The following is a 25,685-nucleotide window of genomic DNA, read 5'->3' as shown; positions in this document are numbered from 1 at the left end:
CAGAGGAAAGGAATCAGATTTGGAATAACCATCATTTTTTTCTCTCCTTTGGAGTAGATTCCAAAGGTGACGTGTCATTTAAAACAAACGAAACAAAAAACATATAAATCTAACTTTAAATCTTATATCTTCACATTTTTGGGTTTAATCTCCACGAGATTTGGGTTGTCTCCACGAGAACCACGTCGGGCTTTGTTTTCCACTCGTGACGTTTCAATAGAGATTCGGCTTAGAATAGGTGGCAATCGCTAAATTGCATGATTTACACTTCTAATGTCGTGAAATGGGTTTTTGTAGTACTCTCCAGTATAAAATAGGCAGCTGTGAATATTTTTGAAATGATTTTCACATAGAAAAAGGAGGGAACCCCTCTCCCACCTCTTGAGAATGCCCTGCGAGAAGTCTTTTGAATTTGAATCAATGGAGCGCCTCTGAATGGAGATGTGCGTGGTGTTATCTATTAGCATCTGCTGTCTTGTCGCTCGGCTAATGAAATCTCTGCGCGTGGCCTCAGCGTGCGCGCCGTCGGATTATGAATGAAGTGAGAGAAGCTGGCGGGCAGACACACTTTGAGCATTGCCCGGCGCTTCTGTTTGGGTGTCTTTTATTTACAATTCATTGTTTAGATAAAACATGACTGTCCTGAGTGTGTTATTGAAGTTTGTGATCGATCAAAGTTTTCTTAATTAGGTTGTAATATTTGTACATTTTAAGATTTAGAAATCTTTACAGTATTTGCTATTTTTGAATTTTGTAAACCTTATTTTTGTGGAGCACAAACTGCGTATTATGACAATGATTGCATATTATACAGGGCTCCAGACTAACTTTTTTCACTAGGAGCACAGTGGCCCCCAACTGAAAATTTTAGGGGCACAACCAGAAAATTTAGGGGCACATACCGTAAATCAACATGCTAACCAAATCTGCTAATTTCCACTGTATTACTAATAAATACTTTAATAATAGATGCAGAAATCACAATGTGCTGTTTCAAATTCAGTGTCACATTTTATTCTGCACTTTTGAAGATGCAACAACAAGGTAAACTGACAGCACCATCGCTGTCATGACAGTACATATAGTAAACAAAATACCATACATTCAGAATAAAAAAAGTGCTTAGTAACAAAGTGCTTAGTAACCTTTCGGTCATTTCACAGTTACAATGTGAATTTTTTTCGCCACACCAACCTCTGACTCTGCATCATCATCCGATGGCGACACTGTAGACTCTGGCACTGGTACACTAGCCGCATGTCGGATGAACGAATCAATAGTTCGCTTGCTCATAGCTCAGACACACGCACATATCAGGTTGTGATGATATTTGTCTCCGTTTCCTTCCCACAGATGTTTACGCGCGCTCGATTATCTCTAGGCCCCTCCCCCTCCACGCATTTCAGCCACTTACAGTGGCCATTCCCTATTCTTCTCACACGCATTGGCCGCCTCACAGACAGGCATCACTCAATGAAACGCGAGTGTGTGCGAGTGTGTGTGTTTGCGTGCGTGTGCGCTCGCGTCTCATTGATTATTTCATTGCTCATTTCATTGATCATTGACGTGCCCCTTCCACGTTTAATGTATAAAAAAATACGGAGGGTGGGGGAGGCAAATTTACTGGTAGCAAATGTGCGACTGGATGTACAATTCAGTCGCACACTCTCAAATTTTGGTCGCAAAATGCGACCATTTGGTCGCAGTCTGGAGCCCTGTTATAATAAATAGTAATATTTGGTGTGCATAATTTTTCATAATAATAATAATAACATACTAGCATAATATATTAAGAATTAATTTGTAAAAGTATTATATAGATAATATGATATATTTAATTATAAATAAATGGGATATGTAATATAAATATTTAATTATTTGTTTTATATTTGATTATTAATAGAATATTATATTAGAATATAAATACTTTATTATAAATATTCAAATAAATATAACCACTTTTCTCTTGTAACAAAGTAATAGATGGATATAAATATATATTAGGGCTGTCAAGTGATAAAAAATGATAATATTCTGCTCGATAAACTGATCGGTACTCCTCTTTCATTGCAGTTTGCCCCAGCACGGACATCCGCAACAGCGCGAGCAACCTGCGCGTCCTCGAGAACTGCACGGTGATCGAGGGCCACCTGAAAATCCTGCTGATGTTTAAGACCAGAATGGAGGACTTCCGTGGCCTGAGCTTCCCCAAGCTGGTCATGATCACAGACTACCTGCTCCTCTTCCGAATCTACGGCCTGGAGAGCCTCTCCGACCTCTTCCCCAACCTCACCGTCATACGCGGCAACAATCTCTTCTTCAACTACGGCCTCGTCATGTTCGAAATGCTCCAGCTGAAGGAGATCGGCCTACACAGCCTGACCAACATCACGAGGGGAGCAGTGCGCATCGAGAAGAACCCCGACCTCTGTTACCTGTCCACCCTTGACTGGTCAAAGATATTGGACTCGGTGGAGGACAACTTCATAGTGGCCAACAAAGACGATCGCGAGTGCGGAGACGTTTGCCCGGGTACGGTCGCCGGCAGGATCACCTGCATGCAGACCACCATCAACGGGAATTTTGGCGATCGTTGTTGGAACCAGGATCATTGCCAGAAAAGTGAGTTATTGATTTATTGACGTTTATTTTACTGCATTTTTGTGTTTTAGTAAAACTGCTCATCCCGGATAATTTTTTTCCTATAGCATATTTATAGTGAAACAAGTAGCGGTTCGCTTATTTTTTTTGTTTTTCAATTGTCTGTTTTTCAACGATTCTCTAAAAAAACATTGTGGGCGCTACGCTAGGAAATTCGGTTGCTTGGATGGATGTTGTCGTAATTTGCCCTCACATCGTTTGTATATGGTGTTCCTCTCTTTCTTTCTCTTCCCCCCCACAGTACCCATAGCAATTACTTTTTTATAACAAAACGAATAAACATCATAAATATTCTGATTGTAAATTTTGGCTTAGGACTGTAAAGACCCTAGCAAACAAAAAAAGAATGCAAATTCATGCTCTCAATTTTTAAGATATACATTTCTGAGCATTATAGCAACCCGACCTCCTTTCAAGCCAATTAATCTCCTGCTTGTAGTAAACAAAGGTTTTGGGTTGACGGATTAACCGATTTGCAAGTCAAAGCTTCTTTTAATAACAAAGAGGCACGATGCGTGTGTATGAGAGCGGGCTTGTGCTTGGCCGGAGGAAGCTGCTCAGATACAGCAGCCAATACTAATCTCACACCAGAGAGCATCCCCACCCTCTTGTGTCGCCTCGCCATACGGCAGTTCACCGTGTTCCTCGCCTGTTTTCTATTCACCTCACATATCGTCCGACCTGAATCTGCTCAATCAACTTGTTTGAAATGGAAGGGATCGAATTGTCTGCTCTGCCTCAAACCCTATCGGGAATCGATAATAAATTACTAGTAGAGTTAACGATATAGGAAGATCTTGAATTTTACCTTGTGAAAAATATACGCAGCTGAAAAGTCAAGACTTGTGGAAGTGGAAAATTGCTCTGCGAAAAAGTGACATCAAATGATCGCTAATGCTTTCAACAAACGCAAAAGTTTTGGGTTGTTTATTCTCTTTCCCCTGTTTAAATTGTAAGATGTTTCTGTATATAGTGTCTGTTTTTTATGTTGCACGAAAACATCATTTTTTTTACGATTTTAAGTATAGCATTTGGGTTCTGTTCATTCCCAACTGGTGTAGCTAAACGTATTTGTTTAGTGATGTAAGCTGTGAATCTGTGCTGATGAGGTCAGGTTCTTCAGTTAGACCACCGGCGTTCCGACAATTTCGCATCGTCCCAAATTAAGGCCTTAGTTGGCGATCGGGAGGTGTCCCCTGTTCTTCAAAGGGCAGCGGGCATGCTTGCCTCAAGTCACTTTTTGTCATGTGATAGCTGAAAGTTTAGTCGGGCGTAATGTCAAAGCAGACCAGTTCTTGGGCCATGATGCAATGCTTCTTTATATGGGCAGGCTCTGGGGTGAGAGAGTGCGTAATGCTGCATCCACTCTCCATGTCCTGAAAGAAACGCAGGTTCTCATGCCAGATGACCACAACCTTCTGGTGTTTGCTTGTTTAGCCCAACCGTTGTGTTTTCTTGTTCCTGTCAGGAATTCTGTCACACCGCAGATGAAAAGGGGGAGAAAGTGTTACCGTATAAGTAGTAGCGCTTTTTCCCGGTTTCTTCTGGTGTGTGGTTTTGTTCAGCACTTATTTCCGCAAGTCTCTTTTTTTGCTGATGGTTCGACATGTTTGACAAGTTTGTTTCTCGGTGTCCTAGCTAAATACGCCAAATTGAATGGTGATAACACAGTAACCGTTTCAAGTTTAGATGGTGACATATAGACGTGGGAAGATAAAATCTGCAGGTGCTTTTGTGCGAGTCATTTTCCATTCTTAGCTGAACAAAAAAACATTGCACGCTCGAAGCAGAGCTGCAGGTGTTCGCATGAATTGGTGTGCTATGTTTCGACTGTTATTTCTAGAGTAAAGTTGATAAAACTTCCTGGTAATAGTATTTAGGGATGTTTTTACTAAAGAGAACATTTCTGTGTGTGTAAACTGGTACTTTTTATGTACTTTTTCCCATTTTTCATGTTTGTCCAATATTTTTCTAATAATACATTTGTGTTGTTAATTATTTTATATTTCCGCTTTTTTTGTTTTACGAAATCTGTGGTGGTGTTGTTAAAGGGTTAATTTGCAATACTTTTATACTAAATCAATGCAACAGTTTAAATTATACAAACAGTGCTTACCCTTCCATGCACAAATTTATCAAATAGTCAGGTTTTTTGTTGTACTTATTTACTGCTTTTTTACTTAGACAATAAGTGTTCAAAGCGAAGTTAATAATTGTCACATAAAGAGTCGTCATGACTTTCAAATTTGTAGCCCAGGGTTCAAATTAAAGGGGGGGGGGGGCGGTCCCGGACCCCTCATCCTTATGGTGCTTTTCCAACACATGGCACCGTCAGGTTTAATTCGACTCGACTCGTTACAGCTCATTTCACTTCGGCTCAGTTTCCTTTTCCATAGCAGTTTAGTAGCGCTTCACACACAGTGGGTGGGGATTATAAATTTATCGTCATGGTAGCTCCGCCTCTACTGCCATAGCATCATTGTGAATGCGACAAACACATGCACAACACAGGAGTAATGATGCATATCGATGGCGGATGGCAGCAAAACAAAGTACTAAAATACCTGAGTTGAAAGTCTTTATGTAGGGATGTATTGTTTATATCGCGGGAAGACTAATTCCTAGTGTGGGGAGAATTTCTACATCAAACCTAGGCAAAATCTAAAGAAATAATTTTTGTGAAGAATTTTCTAACTATGCAAATTAAAAAAATCAACAGCAAGATTGATAGCAAAATATATAGATAAGCTATCTTTAAATCTCTCCCTTATGTGGATCTCTATTAATACATTATGAACATTTTTAGTACATCTTATCAATGTAATGTGGTCAAATTACTGTTATCCAAACGATCATGTGATTGATGACTGTACTGGCAGCCCCGGCCATTTTTTTTTTGAGGGCTGGTTAGGGGACCCCCAAGATTTTTGACACAATTCAAACACTGGCTACTCTTTTCTTCTATAAGCTTGTGTTTAAACAAAGAGAGACAGCCCGGCAGCAAGGCGGCGAGTACAAACAGCAGCTCTGCTCTTAAGATAAGTGATGTCTCTTCCTTTGGCACACTGTGTTCTGTTATTGTAAGTTTTGATCCGTTTCATCGACAGCACCACTTGCGCAACCTAGAGTTTTTTTTGGGTCAAGGTTCAGCAGCGGCGCGTCTGCCGTTTTTGTTGTCGTAGCATGTTTTTCCTTCAGTCATTTTACGTTGTGGACTTCATGTTGGCTCTTCTCCCGATCAATCGCTGCGATTTAAACCTAACTTAACTTTAACCCGATTAGCTGAAAGCAAGATAAATGTTTGGTTTGGTAGCAGAAGATCCATTTTGTTTTTGGCCACAGGAACTCAATTGAGCTGTTTTATGCTTGGCCTTGAAAACTGCGCTGGTGAAAAACAAGCAGTTTTTGTTTGGTCGTAGTGGAAATTGCTTTGCCAGAATGATAATGGGATTCATTAAACATTTCCTTTTCGTGTTTGGCACACGTTTGGACAATTCTTTGTTTTCTCGTATGTGTTTTTATGTGAACATTTCATATATGATACAATGAGACGTTGACTTATTGAATCTAATGTAAACCTGCAAATTGACAAAGAAATGTGACGATGTCAAATTAAGAACTAGTATTAAACATTTTAGGGCTCCAAAGGAAATCATTAGCAAATTTGGCCGTGTTTAGATCAGATTTTGTTTTGCTTGCCTTAAAGCACATAAAATGCACTTTGTGACGAACTCGAGTGCAGATAATGTTGAAATCTTTCTAGGGATCTCAGGACATATTGCCACTGTATGAAATCAGATTTGATGTATATAAATGAAATTGTTTACAATTTGTAGTAAATAAAACAATGGAAAACGTTTTTTATAGTAATTAAATGAGCTAAAAAATTAACTTGGAACTATTTGTTCTAGCAGTAGATATGCGCGAAATTATACTTTGCAAGGCGTGACGTGGAGTAATAAATCCTCAGTCCACTCGCTCTACACGGGTTCAGTGAGTTTACCGAAGCTGATTGTCCTGTTGTCATGGTTCGGCTGAAAGTCTCTGGAAAGCGCCTGATGTTTCCCGGATCTTCGCGCTGGCCTTCACTGACAGATAAACCTTTGACGAAGCCAATGTAGCCGTAGAAATCTAACCTTTGTGGAAGGACTATGGACTGTTTGTTTACTTGTTTGTTTTGTCTCATGCATCACATTTGGCGTCTGTCATCCGTGAAGACGGAATAAAACCGCATATCTGAAGGACATCTCTTCATATTTGTTTTGCATAAATTTAAACTGCATTTCCTTTTGTAAGGGTCAGATTCCTGTCAAAATAATCACAGAGCCACACTATTTGATGGATTTTACTGTATGTTTTTCGTCGTTTTTCGAAGTTTCGCAGGAAACCTCTTATTTATACAGGCTGATAGTGTAGCCTAAAAAGCAATGATTGTGTTGTTATGTAGGGTGCGAGGTTTAGTTTCTAGGGTGCACCTTATCCGTATGCCGGGTGCACAAATCAGTGTACAGGGTGTTTGACTAGTATGTAGAATGCACAGATCATTATGTAGCATGTATGATTATTGTATAAAGGGCACGGATTAGTGTGTAGGGTGCATGTATTAGTATGCATGGTATATAATTACTATGTGGAATGCAAGGATCAGTATGCAGGGTGTTTGATTATTTTGTAGGGTGCACAGGTTAGTGTGTAGGAAGTTTGGTTAGTATGCTAGTGTTTAGTTTGATCAATATGCACATTGTGTGAAAAAGTTTTTAGGGTGCACGAATTAGTTTGCATTGTTTGTATGCAGTTTAATACTAATTAATACAGAACACATGGATCAGAATGCAGCGTGTTTGATTATTGTGTTGGGTAAATATAACAGCATGTAGGGTGTAAATTCAATTTGGCTTTTTCATGGACTTTAAGGGTAAACTCTGTGTCAACTGTGTTGACAGAATGAAAAACAAGTGTGTAGAGCAGGTTATAGTGTTGTGTGATCTGTGCGGGCAGGTGGAGACCTCTTCTGTATACTATTAAGGGAAATGACTCAACGCATCGGAAGCACCCTAGGGTAAGTGTGCTTTTCCAAACCCATCTCAGAGCAGGTCGTTCATTTCCCACCCTCAGAGTAAAGAGACCCTCAGCAGGACAGATAAGGAGGCCATGAGTGTTCTTTCTTCACCACTTCACTGCTCTTTTGCCCGGCCGCACTCTTTCACAGCAAAACAGCTGGAGGTTCGTCTGCACAGCTTGTGCAACAAAAGGCTTTTTCTTTGGCGTTGGCTGTTTTTAAACACAAACAAAAAATGCCTTAATCGCCATCATTGTTTGTAACCGTATTGCAGCTTTATGTAGGTTGAAGTCAAATGACGTCAAACCAAGGTCATTTTAGTTTGCTAAAATTAAAACTCTGAAAACGGTCGTTCCTGTTCATTGAAATAATTTTTTTTTTACAAAAACGTTTTTGGGAAAACTTAACTCCAGGAAAAATGTAAATGTTGCCTCAAAGATGAACTGAAGTAAGTTTAAAGCAGTAAAACTGATAATAAACAGAACCTAAATAAACATTTATTAGTATTATATAGCAACATTAAAAATATGCCTATAAATTATAAAATGACAAAAGCCTGTACTGAAATTGCGTAATCTTTACCTATATTAACAAAAATCTAAAAATAAAAGCTAGTATAAAATATGAATAAAAATAAGATCAGAACTATAATAACTCTGCATCTGCATCAAATCAACGGTTTGCAAAAATCGTACCCGAGAGCTCAACATCTAAATAATTTTATTTAAATAGAGAAACTTATTAGAAATGACTTATTTATTGCAATAACTTTTATAGTATTTTTTTTGCTTTCAATAAATTAATACAATCACTTATGTTAAAATCATTATCATTTTTATATATCTAATGTACAGTATATGTTTCTGTTTTACTATATTGTTACACATTTTGTATTCTTTCGTTGCATTTTTATATCAGCCGTTGCATTCTTCATTTAAATATGTTGTAAATACTTCTTTTTTTAGCCCTCCATCTTATGAAACCCTCTTTAAGAAAAGTCTGTGATTCTTGCCCAAAGCGTCTTTGATTGAGGATCAGAGGAGGCGTTTCATGAGTCGTCCCGTCAAAGATGGCTGCGCATGTGAGCGAGAGGGTTTCAGATAGCCCACTGCTTGAACTCTGACACAGATACTGTCCGCTTGTATTGCTCTGTAAGGTTCTCCGTGCCTCGGTACAGTCTGCACCAATGTGTCGACTTGTGTGTTTGGTAGTTTTGAGGTTCTTGAATGTGTATGTCTCGAGGTGAGCGTGTACGTTGCGCTAGTATGACGGTTAGGATGTGCGTCCGCAAAGGAAGCGTGAGGCCCTCTGGTAGCTGCCCGCAATTGATTCTTAGATAGAAAACGGGTGCGTTGTGATGCATGTGACGGAAATGTAAAAAAAAAACCTTTGCATTGGTACATCCTCATGAAATGATCGAATCGGGATGAGTCGTGTTGGTTGACTGGTCATATGATAACCGACTAGTTTATTGCGAGTTTTATGGTCCAGTCGACTCTTGTGCGATGTATTTTATTTGATAAGAAATCTATTCAATTCGGTTTAAGTTAACTAGCCAAATTATTCGTAAGTCAGGTTTTCTTTATCCTTGCAAGAAAGCAAGCCAGGGATATGCATTTTATATGTTTAATTAGATTTATTATTTTTAAGGATGCTGTAAAACAGGTTGTTTGAATCAGTAGTAACTTCGGTCAATTTCAGAATTTTAGGTCACATTTTGCTGTTAGGAAGTTAATAAAAAATGTAAAAACTTTTTAACTTTTTGACATAACTCAGCATTTATTCATTGATATTTAAAATATACTGTTTACTTTTGTGTAATTTTGTGAATAACCTTAGCAAAACAGCGTCTGGGGTGAGATGATATTCTCCATGTGGTGTTTTTGTGAATGACTTTCACATGTTTAGATCAAAGCTGAGTGGGTATCAAAAACATTCATTTGACGTTTAGTTTTCCGTTGGCTTCTGGGTTCTGTTTGGTTTAGGAAGTGCATGTTGTATTGGATTAGATGTTTTGGAAGAATAGCTTTAACAGCTGTACTTCCTTCTTTACTCCGTGTGTGTGTGTGTGTGTGTGTGTGTTTGGCTTCAGTCGACTACGCTAACCCCCATTCATTAGCTAAACAGGAAGCCCTGAGGGAGATAAAGCTCGCGGTCTCATCCTCCTTATCAATGGCAGCGTTTTTCGCCCTGCATTTGCATCGCATTACTGACACGCCGCTCCGACAATCCTGGCTCTCATTCATTCCTTCAGCTGTTGTTTGCCCTTGGACGGGGAAAAGGAGACGTTTGCAAATTTGTAATGCATGTAAACATGGGACGTAAACAGAGGACAGTATTTGCATGCGGGCATTGACTGTTAAATATGAACAAATGTGTCGTCACTTAGGTTAAATGCGTTCCGGGGGCCTTTGTTTTTGCTTCAGGTTGCCAAGATTTGATGGGATAAGATTAACGTTTTTGGTCTCGGGTCTTGTTGGTTTGTTTCTGTCTGAGTGGCTGGAGTATATAAATTTAAATGTTAACAACTCAATTGAATTGCTATGTAGTTTAATTAGTACTAGTTTTGCTTAATTTTTTTTAACTTAAAGCTCGAGAAAATAAAAGGGTTTCGAATTTTGAAGAGACGATATCAGGGGAAAATAAATGTGAAATGTTTCCGTGTTTTTTGTATGTCATTAGTTAAATGTAAGCAAATTTGTGACATTGACTTTTGTACACAAGGTAACAAGAAATAGTAGCAACACTAGCACAATTTTCATTTAATTTGCAGACTTTTTTCATTATTATGCCGATGCGTACATCTGGAATGAAATAGCAAATTATGCAATTTAGAGCATTTTCGAAAGTTGTGTTTTTAGGAAACCACCGAATATCAGCATGTTGTTTCCAAAAATGCAAGTTAACCATCAGTTTCTTAAAACAATTTATTCTGCTCCCAAACATGGGTTGTATTAATAAGTGAGGAGGGGTCGTCGACATGTGTTTTCAGGGTTGCTAGGCAACAGTGAAGCAGCTGTGATGAGGAGCAAGTGCGTGTGATGGGTCGTGTGTGTTTAGACGGGTTTGCGTGAAGGGAAACCATCCAAATACACACTGACAAGAAATCTGGCACCTTCTTAAGTTCACAGAAAATACTTTTGTGAGAATCTTCCCGTCCTCTGATATCAGATGTGTCCAGAGAGCCGTGTGAAGTTCTGAAACAGGATGTAGCTATTACTTTTTGTTACTTGCAGAACTGCAAATGTTGGTAGTGTTTGTAAAGTTCTCCACGTGCCCAGTCCATTTAAGTGTTTTTGTTTTTAACATTTCGGCTAATTCAATTAGCAATTAATTAAATGTGTCATGTTATTAGGTTATTTTTTATCATTTTACGTGACACGTTTGTAGATGTAGATTTGATTTGGGGCTTGTAATTAGTAATATTATTAATAAATTGTGTTTGTATTTATTATATACAACACTCTCAAAAAAGATGTTAACAACAGTTTTTAGAAAGAATAGATATAATGGGTATAAATTGTAATGTATACATTAAATAACTAAACAAACAACAAATTAACAATTTTGTCAATGGATAATAATAACAACAAGAATAATCATGTTTTTTGAAATAATATATTTAATTATAATATGTTTATTCTACTATTTCTTAATTTTTTTATACATTTTATTTATTTATTACGTGTTAACAAGTTTTTTGTTAATTGTTATATAAAATAATGGTGTGTTTAAGCAATTTTGTCTACATCTCATTTGCTCAGGAAATGTTTTTATAAAATATATATATATATTAAGATTATATGGGTCAATGGCAAGCCTGCTTATAGATATCGCTGTCTGCTTTCTAAGAAAACATGTCTATCAAGCACTATCCTTAAAAAACATTGAATTAGCGTGCCGGGGCATCTCTAAGTGCTAATGAGAAATAGTCAACATATAGGATGCAGACGGCATGACTCGAAGCTTCCCGAAGGGACGGCATTGCATAACTTGTTTGTGAACAACAAGCCCTCCCTCCTTGCGGTTGAGGTAGAGGATTGTTTTCAAGCCGTGGACGTGTCACATAACCGCAGTCGCCCGTCTCCTTGCTGTTTCCGTACTGTGATTGGATGTCAAGTTAACAGGTGGCGGTTAACAAATGGGGTCTTAGGGTCTTACAGGGGTCTTTTGTTTACATGATACTTTCCCTTTATTGCCATCCTCCTGTTTTCTCTGAAACTGTGTTGACGTTTGGACCAAAGTTTGAATGACATCTTGAACATAGTACAGAAAAGTGATCTGTCATAACTTACCTTTTGTTTAACCCTGATATATCACTTACAAGGGCGTTTTCTTAATAACCAAATCCACAGCACCTTAGTTATTGCCGACCGTGCCACGTAAAGGGATGGCTTTGTGCTCCACACTAGCCACTCGGCTGTTATTTATCGCCGTCCGCTTGTAATAAGACAATATTAAATAAATGCAACATGTCACTGTCAGATATTCCCCTCCTGCTTGTTTTTCTCAGGCTGTTGTTATCGTTGCCTTCGTTTCCAATTCGTCGTACATCTGGACGCCTGGTGCCACGACTGTAAAACCCCACAGCTGGCGAGTGACGAAAGGGAGGACTTCTCATCCGTTCGTACTTCGCATTGTCTCTAATGAGATGTTGGGGCACGGACGATGGGCAGTTTTTGTTAACGGGCTTTGATCGAAGCATGAGGTTTCCCTCGGAGCAGGAACCAGCTGTGGGTTCCCCCACACAGAGCACTCACAGATTCGGCCGTCCTGCCTGACATGTTCCCCCACGAACTGTGAAAATTTTGTTTGCCGTGGGCCAGACCCAAACACCTGGTCCGTACGCAGAGCTTAAACTTGGCCCGTCGTGTCGTACAGCTGCGAGTTACCTCGCAGTTAGTCTGGGAATTCCCTCCTAAATCAGCCAAGTTTGGAAAAGCAAAACTCTGGATTCTGTCACAGCGCCATACTCCACACTGAACCATGAGTCGGGCCCAAAACAACACGCTCTTCTGATCCAATTTAAGCCTCCAGAACCCTGCCAGTTCACAGCCCTTCCAAGAAAAGATGTAAACAAGCTGATCTTTCGCACTTTAGGCGGGGGAGCAGTACAGAAACGCTTGTCGAGGCTTGTAAGGGACATATTTTTAGCTCGCTTTAAATGGGGGCCAAGCGGTTCACAGGAGAGTATTTTTGGGTTATCATATCTCATAAAAAAAATGAACACTCCGGCTATGATAAGCGATGCCATGTGTGCCTAGCATAGGATTCCTGTGACGTTTTAATGAAGTTTATGTAAATGAAGCTTTTGAGCATCATGTGGCAACAGCTTGTCAGATTGAATTTGTAGTTCTAGATTTAATCTTAATAAATTAAGATTGAATTCAATTTATTCATACTTTAATCTTTCTATTTAAATCTCCTTTTTGGAGGGTTTGCAAATTTTTGAGTTGCTGTTTATAGAACAAATTTTTACATTTATTCATTCAAGTGTGTTTATAATAAAAAAATGACTAATAATAATAATAATGTTTGTAAATGTTGTTTAAATAAATATATATGTACAAATAAAATGTATTGTGTTATGACTAATAATAATAGACATACTAATGAAGCCTATAAATGTTATTTTAATAAATGTATAAACAAATAAGAGGTACTGTTTTATTAATAATAATCTGTTTTCATGTAATTATACTAAATGTATAAACAAATGAAATGTTTATTATTATTAATAAATTATATAAGCAATAGTTTGTTCAAATGTTAGCGATTAGCCCCCTACATTGACATGTTAACTTAGTATTTAAAAATATTAAGTATATAAAATATGAACCAAATTTCAAATAAAAATATGATTTAACATTTTATATGAATTTCCTTACTTTATTATTAGAAGTTATATTTTGAATTAAATATGTTATATTTTGTTCATTTTAAATTTTAGATTTTTAAATTAGGATTCCTATGTACTTAACAATATAGAAGAATTTTTTTTGGCTCAGAGCTTTTTGCCAGGATTTATATTTTATTTTCATGTATAAAAACTCTGTATTTAAACCCATATAAGTAAACCGTATCAGTTTGTTTGAATCGTACATTGAAATAATAATTTGTATGTTTTTTTTGAGTACTTGAAGAAGCCCTATGATTCAGTAAGCGAGTCGATCACCAGACATTCCCCAGACTTTGGCTGCGACCGGCTTTTAAAGTCCTTATTATGGCATTCTTGCGTGTAAATTGTTTTGAAGCTCGCCAGCATCAATGGTGATGTATGCTAACTTTATATTTGACTAATATAACCGTTTCTTGCTATTGAATATCCGCAGTGCGGTGGGTCTGACGTCAACGTCAGGAATCTTGCACAAATCTGGCAGGAGAAAAAATCAATACGTTTTAGACCTGCATTCGTTTTCTATGGGTTCGTCCTTGCCGACGGCCACAGTAGAGGCTTTGGGTATTTTTGGGTGTTTAGTCCTGTGTTTAGACTTACTGCTGTGATTGTAAACTGACGAGGTATTTGGTGTGGTGTACGGTACATTCCCGCAGCCTCGGTTCTAACCTTCTATGAATATAGCAGATATCACACATAGAAGCAAATATATTAAAGGGGCAATCCTTAACTTGTTCGGTTTAAAAAACACATGAGCAAATATATGCAAACTGTCCCCAATTTACAACAGTTAGCCTATAATATTGACAAATAGAAAAAATCTACCTGATGTGTTTGGACCATCCCAGAGTATCTTTATCGACAAAACCTCTCAATCTGTGATGTTTTCTTTTTGCAGGCGTTTGAGGAAGATGCCGTGTGCATAATCCACAGGGACTTGGCCTCAGAAATAAAACAGGCCTTCCTTAATTGGGAATGAGCAGGGTTTCATTAACGTCCTGCCAGTGTGACACAACGAGCCGTCCTGCCAGTCGCCTAATTGGTCTAAGTAGGGATCAAGCGATGCCAAGTCTGACCGAAAACATCTGTTATCAGAAGGCACAAAATTTACCAAAATTATTTTAAATATTATCATTTGTTTTGGATGTTATGCAATGTAGATACACGATCTTAGGTTCAAAAACATTGTATTTTCCACATACCGTGCACGTTTGTATCTCATCTTTGCCACGCCTCTCTGATTTTTTACAAAGCTCTGAAAAGCGAGGTGTGCTATGATTGGCCAGTTAACCGGTGCGTAGTAATTGGTTGAATACTGCAAGCTTAAGATGGAAATGTAACGCCTCTTACTATATTTGGAACACCCGGTTCCAAAGCAATTGTACTGACAGGTCTCCCACCTTACTGGCGTATACATTTTGGCGGTCTTATTAGTCAAATCATACCAGGAACTAGATTTGTGGGAGAGTGGTTACACGAGGCGTTTCAAGCAAGTCTGGCTGACCATTCCCTTTAGATAGAATGCATCTTTTCCTCCGGCACTTACATTTTTGCAATTTTACGTGTCTAATACATGCATGGGCAACTAATAACACGGCAAAGACACATAAACACGTATTCGTCCAATATGATCCCTTTAATTTACTATTGGAGGAAATCCTTGTTGAAGCAATTTATTCATTTTTATATTGTGATAATTGTAGCGTCTTATCGTGGTGGGTGATATTGTCCCAATATTGTTTGCATCTTTAGTGTTGTTTTTAATTCTTTGGTTACTTTTTAGACACCAACTAATAATTAAAAATGTTATTGATGAATGTATTTTTTAGAAAAAAATATAACAATATCACGTCAATCACAATAATAGTATTGAATACCGACAGAAGTCTAGTTGATATGGGTGTTAGTGCTGTTGTACCGGTGCGCCGTTGGGAGTTCTTTAACTAATCTCTCGGTCACATGGTTGACGAAACGTTTATGTTGTTTAATTGTTTGCATCCGAGACAACATGCTCGTAACTTTCTCGCTTTGATCTCGGCTCTTTCTCCTCGCTAACGGTATGGCTGTTTATAGCTTTATCACGCCTACCATGCTGTATCCTTCTGCGTGCAACCATCCCCTAGCCCCGGCCTCTTTTGAGCTTGCATTGTGTCGCAACCAACCCCCCCACACCCACACTCGCCCTGTTTCTAAGGAAGGGCAGGGCCGGTGCGAGTCAGCTGACCGAGCGGAGCACTTGTTTATCACTGTGCTGAAGGTCGCCAGGGCGGCTGTTAATCTTTAACATTTTGTGCCCTTACTGCCCTCTGTCTACACGTTGACCAGTGGGTGGCCCGAGTCCGAATTTAAGTTTTGTTCTCTGATGAGCCAGATTATGGATTCGCTGTGTTTCGCTGCTTTAGATGACCGTTATATTACTGACATGTCTGAAAAGAGCGCAGTCAGACAGCGATGTTTGTTTATTCTCATCATTTTACCCATCTGTGGCTCTTGCTGCGCAATACAAAATGTGACAGTTTCGTAAGAGCCTGCGTCTGCCAGCCTAATGGCCCATACAGGCGGCGGTCTAATGTATGGATGTTTTTTTTATGATGGAATAATTTCGCTGGAACACTGGCGGCAAATGATGTAATTTTTTGTGGGCTCCGTAAAATTTACGCTGATGCTGTCTGTGTGCTTTTTCATATGTTGCACGTTATGGATTTCTGTAATGGACTTGAACATTTCCTCCGTTGAAGAAGTGTTTCATTTCCCAGAATTTCTTCTGTTTGAGAATGCACGTTGCTTATGTGAACCATTATAGCTGATCCTACAGAACATATCACACTATATATAACATTTTATTTGGCCCAAATAAAAAATCTAATTTTACCTCGTGCCCAGATGTTTGACTTTCTTTCACGCAACAATTTTTTTGTGTTAAGTTATATACTTTTATTTTAAAAAAATGTGAAATTGAAAGTAAAACAAACATCCAAGTGCTAAAATCAAATATTGCGATAACTTCAAATATCATCAGTGTATGCGTGTCTTGTGACAAAATATATGACAGGTAACAAGAAAAATAAGCTCAACTGAGGGAGTTTATTTTGGGGGTGTAAAATATTACCCATGTGAATTATATTTGAGCTTTGCCGCAGTATATACGTATAGAGAATGTCTGAAGGGGTTGTTTATTTACACTTTTCCTCCTTGAACTAGCAATATGAGTGTTTGTTTTTGTCTCTTTGGGTTTGCTGTCCTATTGTCTAGTCGATGTGAGTCATACTTTCCTTATTTGACAATCTCTGAGCAGCTCCCATCAATAAATATTGCAAGAATGGAACAGTTCCCTAAAGGATGTGGTCGTCAAAGTGTAGGATGTTGTGGGAGAGGTCATTTGTGTGCTTTGCTGAATAATGACGTGGGATGTTTTTTCGGTTTGTTAAGCGTAATTTATGATCGTGCGTAGGACCTACGCCATTGGCTGTGCATAGATCTGCGCAGCTTGACGTGCGCCTCTCCAAAAATGTTACAACGGGGACACTACACGGACAGCGCTGTGATTGGTCTGTTTGAACCCTCAGGACAAAAAAATAAAAAACGATAGCGTCATGTTAGCGCAAACGCAGTTCCGAACGAATTAAAGTAGTTAAGTATACTTTACTTTAATAGAATTGAAGTAAATTATTTGTTCTTCGGTATTTGAGATCTCAAGCTGCAACAAAAGTGACTGTTTACTTGCTGCTATCACGGCTTATACTTCTCAAACAAGCTCTTGTTTTTGTTACGCAAGCAACATGCGCATGGACACTGACGCCTGCCTACTGGTTATTGCCTGTCGGACGCGGAACAACGACGCATAAGTATAAAGGAAATCTGGTGTGTGAGATCAACAGAGGACCATAACTTGCCCTTTAGTATGTTGATAGCAAGTGATGCTTGATCATGTAAGCATTAATATTACAATATATTATACATATTTAAAGCTTTGATAATAACTTATTAACGATAGTTCTCGCAAAATGAAAATTATTTGACCGTTTATTCAAAATATTTGTTCTTTTTACTTCAACAAAGAAAGTCAAAGGACGTATATTTTTCATCTCTGAAGGGAATCGTTAACGCTCTTCTAGTTATAGTTGTACAGCAGTCTGGAAATCATAGCACCTGTGAAATCAAACCCGTAACTCATCCCGGCTCACCCCAAGTCCTCTGACGAGAAATCCAGATTAGGAGTTACTCAGATATCGCAGTAACCCAGGAAACAATCTACCTCTCTTCAACACCAAGTGAGACTGTGCTGCTATTATGAACCAGATACAAGAGAAAAACACATGTAATCCCAGACGAGAGCTCGACTGGCTCGTGTATATGAAGTAGTTACGCCGCTGCAGGTTTCCAGAGCAGGGTCCGAGTCGACCCCGTCGTAATGCCGCTGCTCTCCGGGGTCTCTTTACAGCACGGCCTTAAATCCAATCGGATGGAATCTCATGCAACCTCAGGATTTATTTCAGCTCTGTTTTCCGTTAACCTTCCCACGAGGCGAAACCACTAGAGCGGGCCTTACCAAACAAAGGCTGTCCTCATTCTGCACGTTGGCTTGGAACGCGACGGTACACCTGCGGAGAGGGCCATCCTGAATCTTGAATCTTCATTTGCTAACTCAAAAAGATAATAGCCGGTTTAGGACAAGCGCTTTTTTGTGATCTAGTTACTTGGATAAAGCGGATATTGCCAAAGTTGAGTTCATACGGTATTGTGGTCGGTTAAGAAGCAGAGCTATTCAAGCAGTGAATACGTTTTCTTAACATCAAGCGCTTAAAGTATCATGAACCCCACAATGCAACAGTTATTGTTTCGGATTTTTGCTTTTCCATCTGTTGCAACGCTCACGTCTTCTCTGACGTGCTGTGACCCTTTCCATGCAGGTTGAATTGTAATCATTCCCTCCTTCCTGCCTAGAAGATATTCACAGGACGGTTCTGTCCGAGCATCCAGACACGCTGCATGACTCATTCTGGACCTAAGGGGGAAACGGTCAATGGGTTTTGATCAGATGCGATCAGCACTGATGTACAAGTGCTAAATCATTTTTTCACACAGAAATCAATTATTTCACCCTCATGTCATTTCACACCTGCATGACTTTCATTCTTCTGCAGAACACAAGGGAGATATTTTGAAGAACGTTGGCAACCAAACAACATTGAACCCATTGACTTCCATCGTGCGAACACAAAAACCACTGAAACATTCATTAAAAAATGGTCCTATAAAGGTTTTAATGACTTAACTGATGACAGCGTTTTTATTTTTGGATGAACTTTCCTTCTCAAGAAGGGCATGCAGAGACATAGTTTGTCATAACAGACAGATTTGCTAACCGAAGAGCCATCTAGATAACAGGTGACTCACTGGTCTTTCTTAGGAAACCTCAATTGAATCATTGTCTGGGTCACGGAACGTTCTGGGCCGTCCCGATGGTCTGTTTGTCCCCCGGTTATGGTCCGTTAATTGAGTTTTGTCATTGACCGCTAGCTTAGAATCAAGAATAAACTTTGACAGCGTTGAGCAGGTGTCGATTTGCCTATTGCTTATAAACAGCTTCGCCAATACGAACAAATGTCATGTTAAGATAACCCGAAACGTCAAATTTTGTCAAGATGTAGTCTGGGTCCAACGTCCTGGATATACAATAAGGAAGTGTTTCCCTAAATCACGCAATTTGGATACGGTCAGTTAATCTGTTATCTTTCCTAATTTAGAGGGGAAAACCCAATTGAAATTCCGTGAAGGGAGTTTTTCTCGCACTTCCTTGTGCAACCATCACAGCTGTAATGGCTGTCAGATCAGTTTGTTTTTTAAACAATCTCCGTTAGCACATGGGTAATGCTGCAACCTCTACATCGCCATCTCTGTTTGAAACCTAAAATTGCACATCGTATATAACAGCTCAAATTCTAATAGATTATGTTGCCAGGGTTGCACAAGTAGATCGTTTTAAACCGTGGTTTTTGTTTGCGTACTCGTGCAGTATGTTTTTCTATTTGAAACATAAAAAAAGTTACGTATTGCCGTTTTAAAGCACGACATTTTAACGTTGAACGAATATCGGTATTGACAATAACCAGATACTGAAATACTAAAAATCATCATTAAACATTGTGTTCATTCTACATATCGTAATATCGTAAACTATGCAACATTCATTCAAAATTTTGCCTTAACACCAAAACATTTTTTTAAATAAAAATTGTGATAATATCGTAATAACGATTTCTTCTGGCGACTATAACCATAAGGTATAAATATGATTTTATGACAGCCCTAGTATTTTGTGGTGTTAACATAAAAGAATATAATTAAAATTCTGTCATCATTTACTCACCCTCAGGTTGTTCAAAACCTTTGTAAAGTATTTTGATCTTTTATCAGGAAGATAATTGAAAGAATGTCAGTCACCAAACAAATCTCATCCCTTATTTACTGCCATACTAGGGAAAATAAAAACGGTGGGAGTCAATAGGGGAGGAGATCTGTTTGGTGACTGACAATCTTCCAAATATCTTCCTATGTTTTCAGCAGTCATCATTTACTCAAACTCAGGTTGTTTCAAATCTGTTTACATTTCTTTGTTCCAATGAACACAAAGAAAGATATTTGGAAGAATGTTCTGTGACATCATCGACTACCATAGTAGGGAAAAAAGTATTGTATATTGTTCTGTTGAACACATGTTTTGAAGAATTTAGAAAAACAAAGAATTATCGGACACCTTTGGGTGTAGTCACCTAGGGTAGTCAAGGATGTCCCGTAACTTGAAAATGACTAACATTCTTCCGAATATCTTTCTCTGTGTTCATCCGAGCAAAGTAATTTATACAAGTATTAAATGAAGGTCTGGATATGGACAGCCAGAAAGCCTTTGGCTCGCAATGCTGATAGTTGGTTAGAATGCAGCAACGATAAGCATTATAAAGGGCCAGTGAAGGGGCATTAAGTCATTTGAGCTCTCTGCTCGCTTGTGTGTGTCTTAATGTTGTTCGTGTTGTAGGACGTGTGTGTTTTATGACAGAAGCTCCCACAACTTGTCCAAGCAGGTCCATCGTTCGCTCCTGAGGCACAGTGCGCACACACTTAAACCCACAACACATGAAAAGAAATGTTTAAAACCTAAATGTGCATAAAGACATACTAATACGTTTATTGCGTCAGAATTAATGTCAAGTGAAGAGTTAGCCGATAGAAATCCTATTTACGAGAGATTTATATGAATATGTCATGTCTTTGTTGATAACCAGATGTAATATTGCGGATGCCATTCCCAACATCTTTGAACCACCGAAAACCTGTATGACTTTTTCTTCTGCTGAAAAATATATTTTGAAGAATGTTGGAAACCAGACAACATTGGCCCCCATTGACTTCGATTGTATGGACATATCTCAAAATATCTTTCTTTGTTTTTTTGACAATCTCATCTCGTTGGGCTTAGCTTTACAGATCCATCAACTTATCACAAATATAAATTTGAATGTTCACCATATCACTGCCATTTAAAAGCAGAAATGTGAACTCTCTTTATTCTTTCCTCCCGTAAAAAACAAAACAACGCTTCTAAATGAAATCAGGAGGGAGCGCATAAGCCGCAGAGAGAAGATGTGTGTGTTTACACAGGGCTCATCCTTGTGGAGACGACGCAGAGACTGCCGTGGGGAGGGGGTGGATGTCTTCAGTCGTCCGTGTATGTGTGGAATGTTGAGAGGGGAGACTGCGCCCGTCTGCGTGCATGCTCACTCCTGCCTGCCCTCGCGTACGCATCCAGCGTGTCGATTTTCCCATCAGACGGAGCGTCGGGGGTTGACGCTGGGCGGATCTTTCGCTCTGTTGGAAGAGGCCATTGAATGGCTGCCTTCCACGGACAGCAAAAACATTGGTTAAGGGTTGGGGCGGGTCTGAGGCTGGAGGTAAAATCCGGACTGGATCGCGAGTCAGTTGTGGGCAGGCATTGATGTGCGAGTGAAGGGAAGATAGTGAGAGGTTGTGCAGTGCAGTGCAGCAGAGACCGATAAAAGCCTGTTTTTATATTATTGTATTTAATTCTGTTCAATAGTGTTGTTTATTTTTAGGCTGCTTTGACACTGCAAGGAAAATGTTTTGATGTAAAAAAATCCAATGTTTACATTTAGGAACATATTGGCTTTGTGGGATGTTAAACTGGTAAACTCGATACAAAACAACATACAAAACAACGGCGTTCAAGAAATGTATTTTGAAATATGAGGCGGCAGAAATATATAATAAAAAATTAAAATAAAGATTTAAAGGTTTAAAAGTCACAGTTTACCCAAAAATAAATTACATATCATTATTGACGTTCAAAAGCTTTCATATTGTGGATGACAAAATGAAGATATTCTGAGAAATGTCTCAGTGGTTTTATTTCCATACAATAGTTAAAAATGTTTACGAAAATAATTTTAGTTTATTTATTCTGTACCTATTTGTATTTTGCATAGTTTTTGTAGTGCGTGTAAGAGTGTTAGAGTGAAAATATATTTTTTACAGAGTTAATTTTCAATATTTTTCATAAGTATTTTTGCACTTCAGACAATGGTGCAGAAATTTCTTACGTGAGCTTCATATTTGTATTTTGCTTTGTATTTGTTGGTAATTTGCATACTTTTTGTAGTGCGTGTACAGTATGTAAAAGTGAAAATATGTTTGCAACGGAGTTGATTTTCATTATTTTTGCGTTGTTATTTTTGCAATTCAGTGAACTGACACAATGGTGCAGACATGTCTTACATGAGCTTTGTATTTGTTTCTGGCTTGCATCATTTTTGTAGTGCGTGTACAGTATGCAATAGTGATAATATGTTTGTCTTTAGCATTCTAATCCAATGAGTCAATGTAATTTTAAGGTCTGTGGTTGACTTTACTGGTTACATTTAGAAAAGAGGGTTGAGTGCATTGCATTGTGGGATATGGCATCTTATGCACAGTGAGCACTTGAAAAGATCATCTGGTCCTGTTCCGTCGATACAGATGTTGTCATGCTCAACAGTACTGATAATGGGCACTATAAAAACAGCAGTATGCTATTCCAAACATGTTTCTGGAAGGCTGTGGTTTGCCCCAGTGTCGAGACTTTGGTGTGGTCTAGCAGGCAGCGTGTGTGTGTGTTTGCTGTTTAAAAGGGAAGATGACTTACAGCCGGCTGTATTCATTTATTTTCACACCCTGCGAAGAACAGGCTTCTCTTCCAGATGTCCCCGCGGCCATGCACAACTCTGAATCAGTTCCTTCCTGCGATGATGAAAGACACAGAACTAACTGCCACTCATGACCTCACGTTGCCTTTCCATGCGGCTCATCCCGCCTTTTGTTCAACATGAATTTTATGATGAAATTCATTAATAGATTGTTATATGGTTCATTTATATTTACTCTACCGTAGTATAAGTTTATATAGAGGAATGTCACAAAGCCTGTCAAGAAAATGTTTATATCTGACAATTAAAATGAATGAAATGTTTTGCGTTAAGAACGTTATTATTGTAATTATTTTATTAAATATAATTTGATTAATATGTGAAGAGTTTGGTTCCAAAATGAGATAACTCCGTTATAAACATTTTTAAAAAAATATGTTTTTTATATTGTTATTATGTTTTTATTGTGTTAGTTAGCTGTATTTTTGAGTTATTATGTCATAGTTTAAAACCAGTTTGATTGTTATTAATTGGAATGCACAATAAAAAAAATTGAAAAATTATCTCATTTTGGAACTCTTCACATATATATTAATGTATATTTTATTATTGCAGCCACATATATATTAATGTATATTTTATTATTGCAGTGTAAGTTAATCACGATTCCCCAAATTCGTAGTACTGTATTGTGAAAAACAAAAGAATGATTATTTTATTGTAAAAATGTATATGTTATAAAAGCGTTTTTGTACATGTATTGTTGTATTGCAGTAGTTTTTTATTAAAAATAATAATAAAAGTAATTAAAATATAAACTAGCGCATTAAATTAAGGTAATTACTGTGTTCGTAACGTCAGTTTTCTCTCTTTTTCTCAGTGTGCCCTTCCGAATGCAAGCATGGTGCCTGTACTCCCTACAAGGAGTGCTGTCATGACCAGTGTTTGGGCGGCTGTGCCGTGCCGGGAAACGCAACCAAATGCGTGGCCTGTCGCAACTTCCTGTTTGAAGACACCTGCGTGGACCGTTGCCCCCCAGGCTACTACACGTTCAAGGGATGGCAATGCGTGTCCTTTAAGTTCTGCGAGGACCTCCACAATCAGTGCAGAGACAAGAGTGGCGATTGCCACGAGTACGTCATTCACAACGGGGCATGTATCCCAGAATGCCCATCTGGATACACCACCATGAATTCCACCTCGTAAGTACTAGTTTTAGTCCTTAGATTGGGATTTGTTGTGAACATGAAATGATTATTTCTGGATGTTTTAATTGTCATGATAATAGGTGATGACATTTTTTGAAAATAGGAAATATGCATTATTACTTGGATAGTAAGTATGCTTTTAATTTAGTTTTTTTGATTGACAGTTACATACAGTGGGTAACTGTGGCAATGAGGTGAATCGTATTCAGTCAGCATGAATTATTTCTAGTCCGAGCTGTTATTTGTTTGTGTGGTATAGCATGTACAAACCAGCCGCTCAACCCGACAGAAAGTCTAAACACAACACCGTTTCATCTCGACAGTCATAGCAAATTAAATTAAACAGATTATAATGACTTGTGTCTGGTTAAGAGCGCAATAAAGTGTAACTCTGGTTATTTCAGCAAAGTCGTTTTGCAACTTGGCTGAATTTGTCAAGCTGAGCAGAATTGTAATGGGGACAATTGTTTTAGTTGTTTTCACCCAAAACAACATTGCGTGTGAGAAGCCCACATCGGAGACCGAGTCTGTTTGGCTGGCCCGGAAATGTCCGTAAGCTTGCGTAAAGGCTGGCTTGCCATGTCCAGCTTCATGTGTGGCTGTTAGTTACGCATGTATAAACCGTGAATTAACATCGCAAACAATAACGGCTTTTGTTTGCGTGCGCCGGGGTCTCGGGCTCTTTTAAACGGTGACCGTTTCACTGTGGCCTTTTGTCTCTGAGATTCAGGGATCACAGTTTAGGAACCTTGCCGGAATGACGCTTTTCCAGGAATTTTGTTTTGAGTGACGTAATCCGCTCGTGTTTTTTGTCCGGCCACCTTTCGTCCTTGTGGAAGGCAGTCATGCAGCATTAAGTGTCTTTGCATGACAGCGTGCCCCATCCTTTCATTCGGCTCGTCCCCTCTGTTTTTCTCCCTGTTGCTTTTTAAAGACGACTGCGCAGCTGGGAAAAAACTCAGTGGCACATGAACGTCAAACGAAAGCGAGAAACACAAGTTTGTGGGTGATCTTTTACCCCTTTCTTGCGCGTTTTTGTGCTTCTTTATTTGTTTAGTTGAGGCCCATTCATGCCAAGGACGAAAAATATGCTGCTAACTATATTAGCGAAAACATTATTTATGTTAAACTGCCTTTCTGTAGTTTCATATCATAGTCTGTTCAATTTGAATTAAATTTTGATTGACAACAATGAAACATCCAATGTTGTTTTTTCCATCAGATGGAAAAAAACGTTCCCGACAGTATTTTCACTCTGTATTGTTATAGGTGTGCTCCTGGATATGTTCTTAATCTTTAATATGTATTTAAAACGTTTAAAATTTCTTAAAAACAATTTTTTAATTTAGTTTCCTTTAGATATCTTTTATAGATCTTTATATATCAGTCTTTGCGTAAATTATCCTTTATCCTTGGACAGAATAAAGTCCAAATTTAATTGAAAGGGAATATTGTGGTGATAGATGAAGTCCCAGTTTGGGACTTCCAAAAATAATTCAAAATAATTTGGGGAAAAAACACGGTTAATTCCCTTCCACCCTAGCTGCATTTTAGCAAGGTTTGAGCGAGATTGCCTAATGTTACTGTTTTAAAGGGATACTTCACCCAGAAATGAACATGTGTATAAATGTCTTTGTTCTGATGAACAGAGAGAAAGATATTTG

General features: G+C 38.5%; 1 protein-coding gene across 1 annotated transcript in view; it reads left to right on the top strand.

Moving 5' to 3' along the window:
* The window catches only part of insrb (insulin receptor b), a 46,703-nt gene that overhangs the window by 10,409 nt on the left and 10,609 nt on the right, over positions 1 to 25,685 (top strand). Inside the window, exons 2-3 of the mRNA XM_056758239.1 lie at positions 2,074 to 2,622; positions 23,694 to 24,015. Coding sequence (XP_056614217.1) covers positions 2,074 to 2,622; positions 23,694 to 24,015 — 871 coding nt within the window. The remainder of the gene's footprint in view (positions 1 to 2,073; positions 2,623 to 23,693; positions 24,016 to 25,685) is intronic.

The sequence above is a fragment of the Triplophysa dalaica genome, chromosome 10, assembly GCF_015846415.1.
Source record: "Triplophysa dalaica isolate WHDGS20190420 chromosome 10, ASM1584641v1, whole genome shotgun sequence".
Classification (NCBI taxonomy): Eukaryota; Metazoa; Chordata; class Actinopteri; order Cypriniformes; family Nemacheilidae; genus Triplophysa; species Triplophysa dalaica.
Note: the sequence above shows the minus strand (reverse complement) of the source record. Positions and strands in the feature narration are given on the sequence as shown.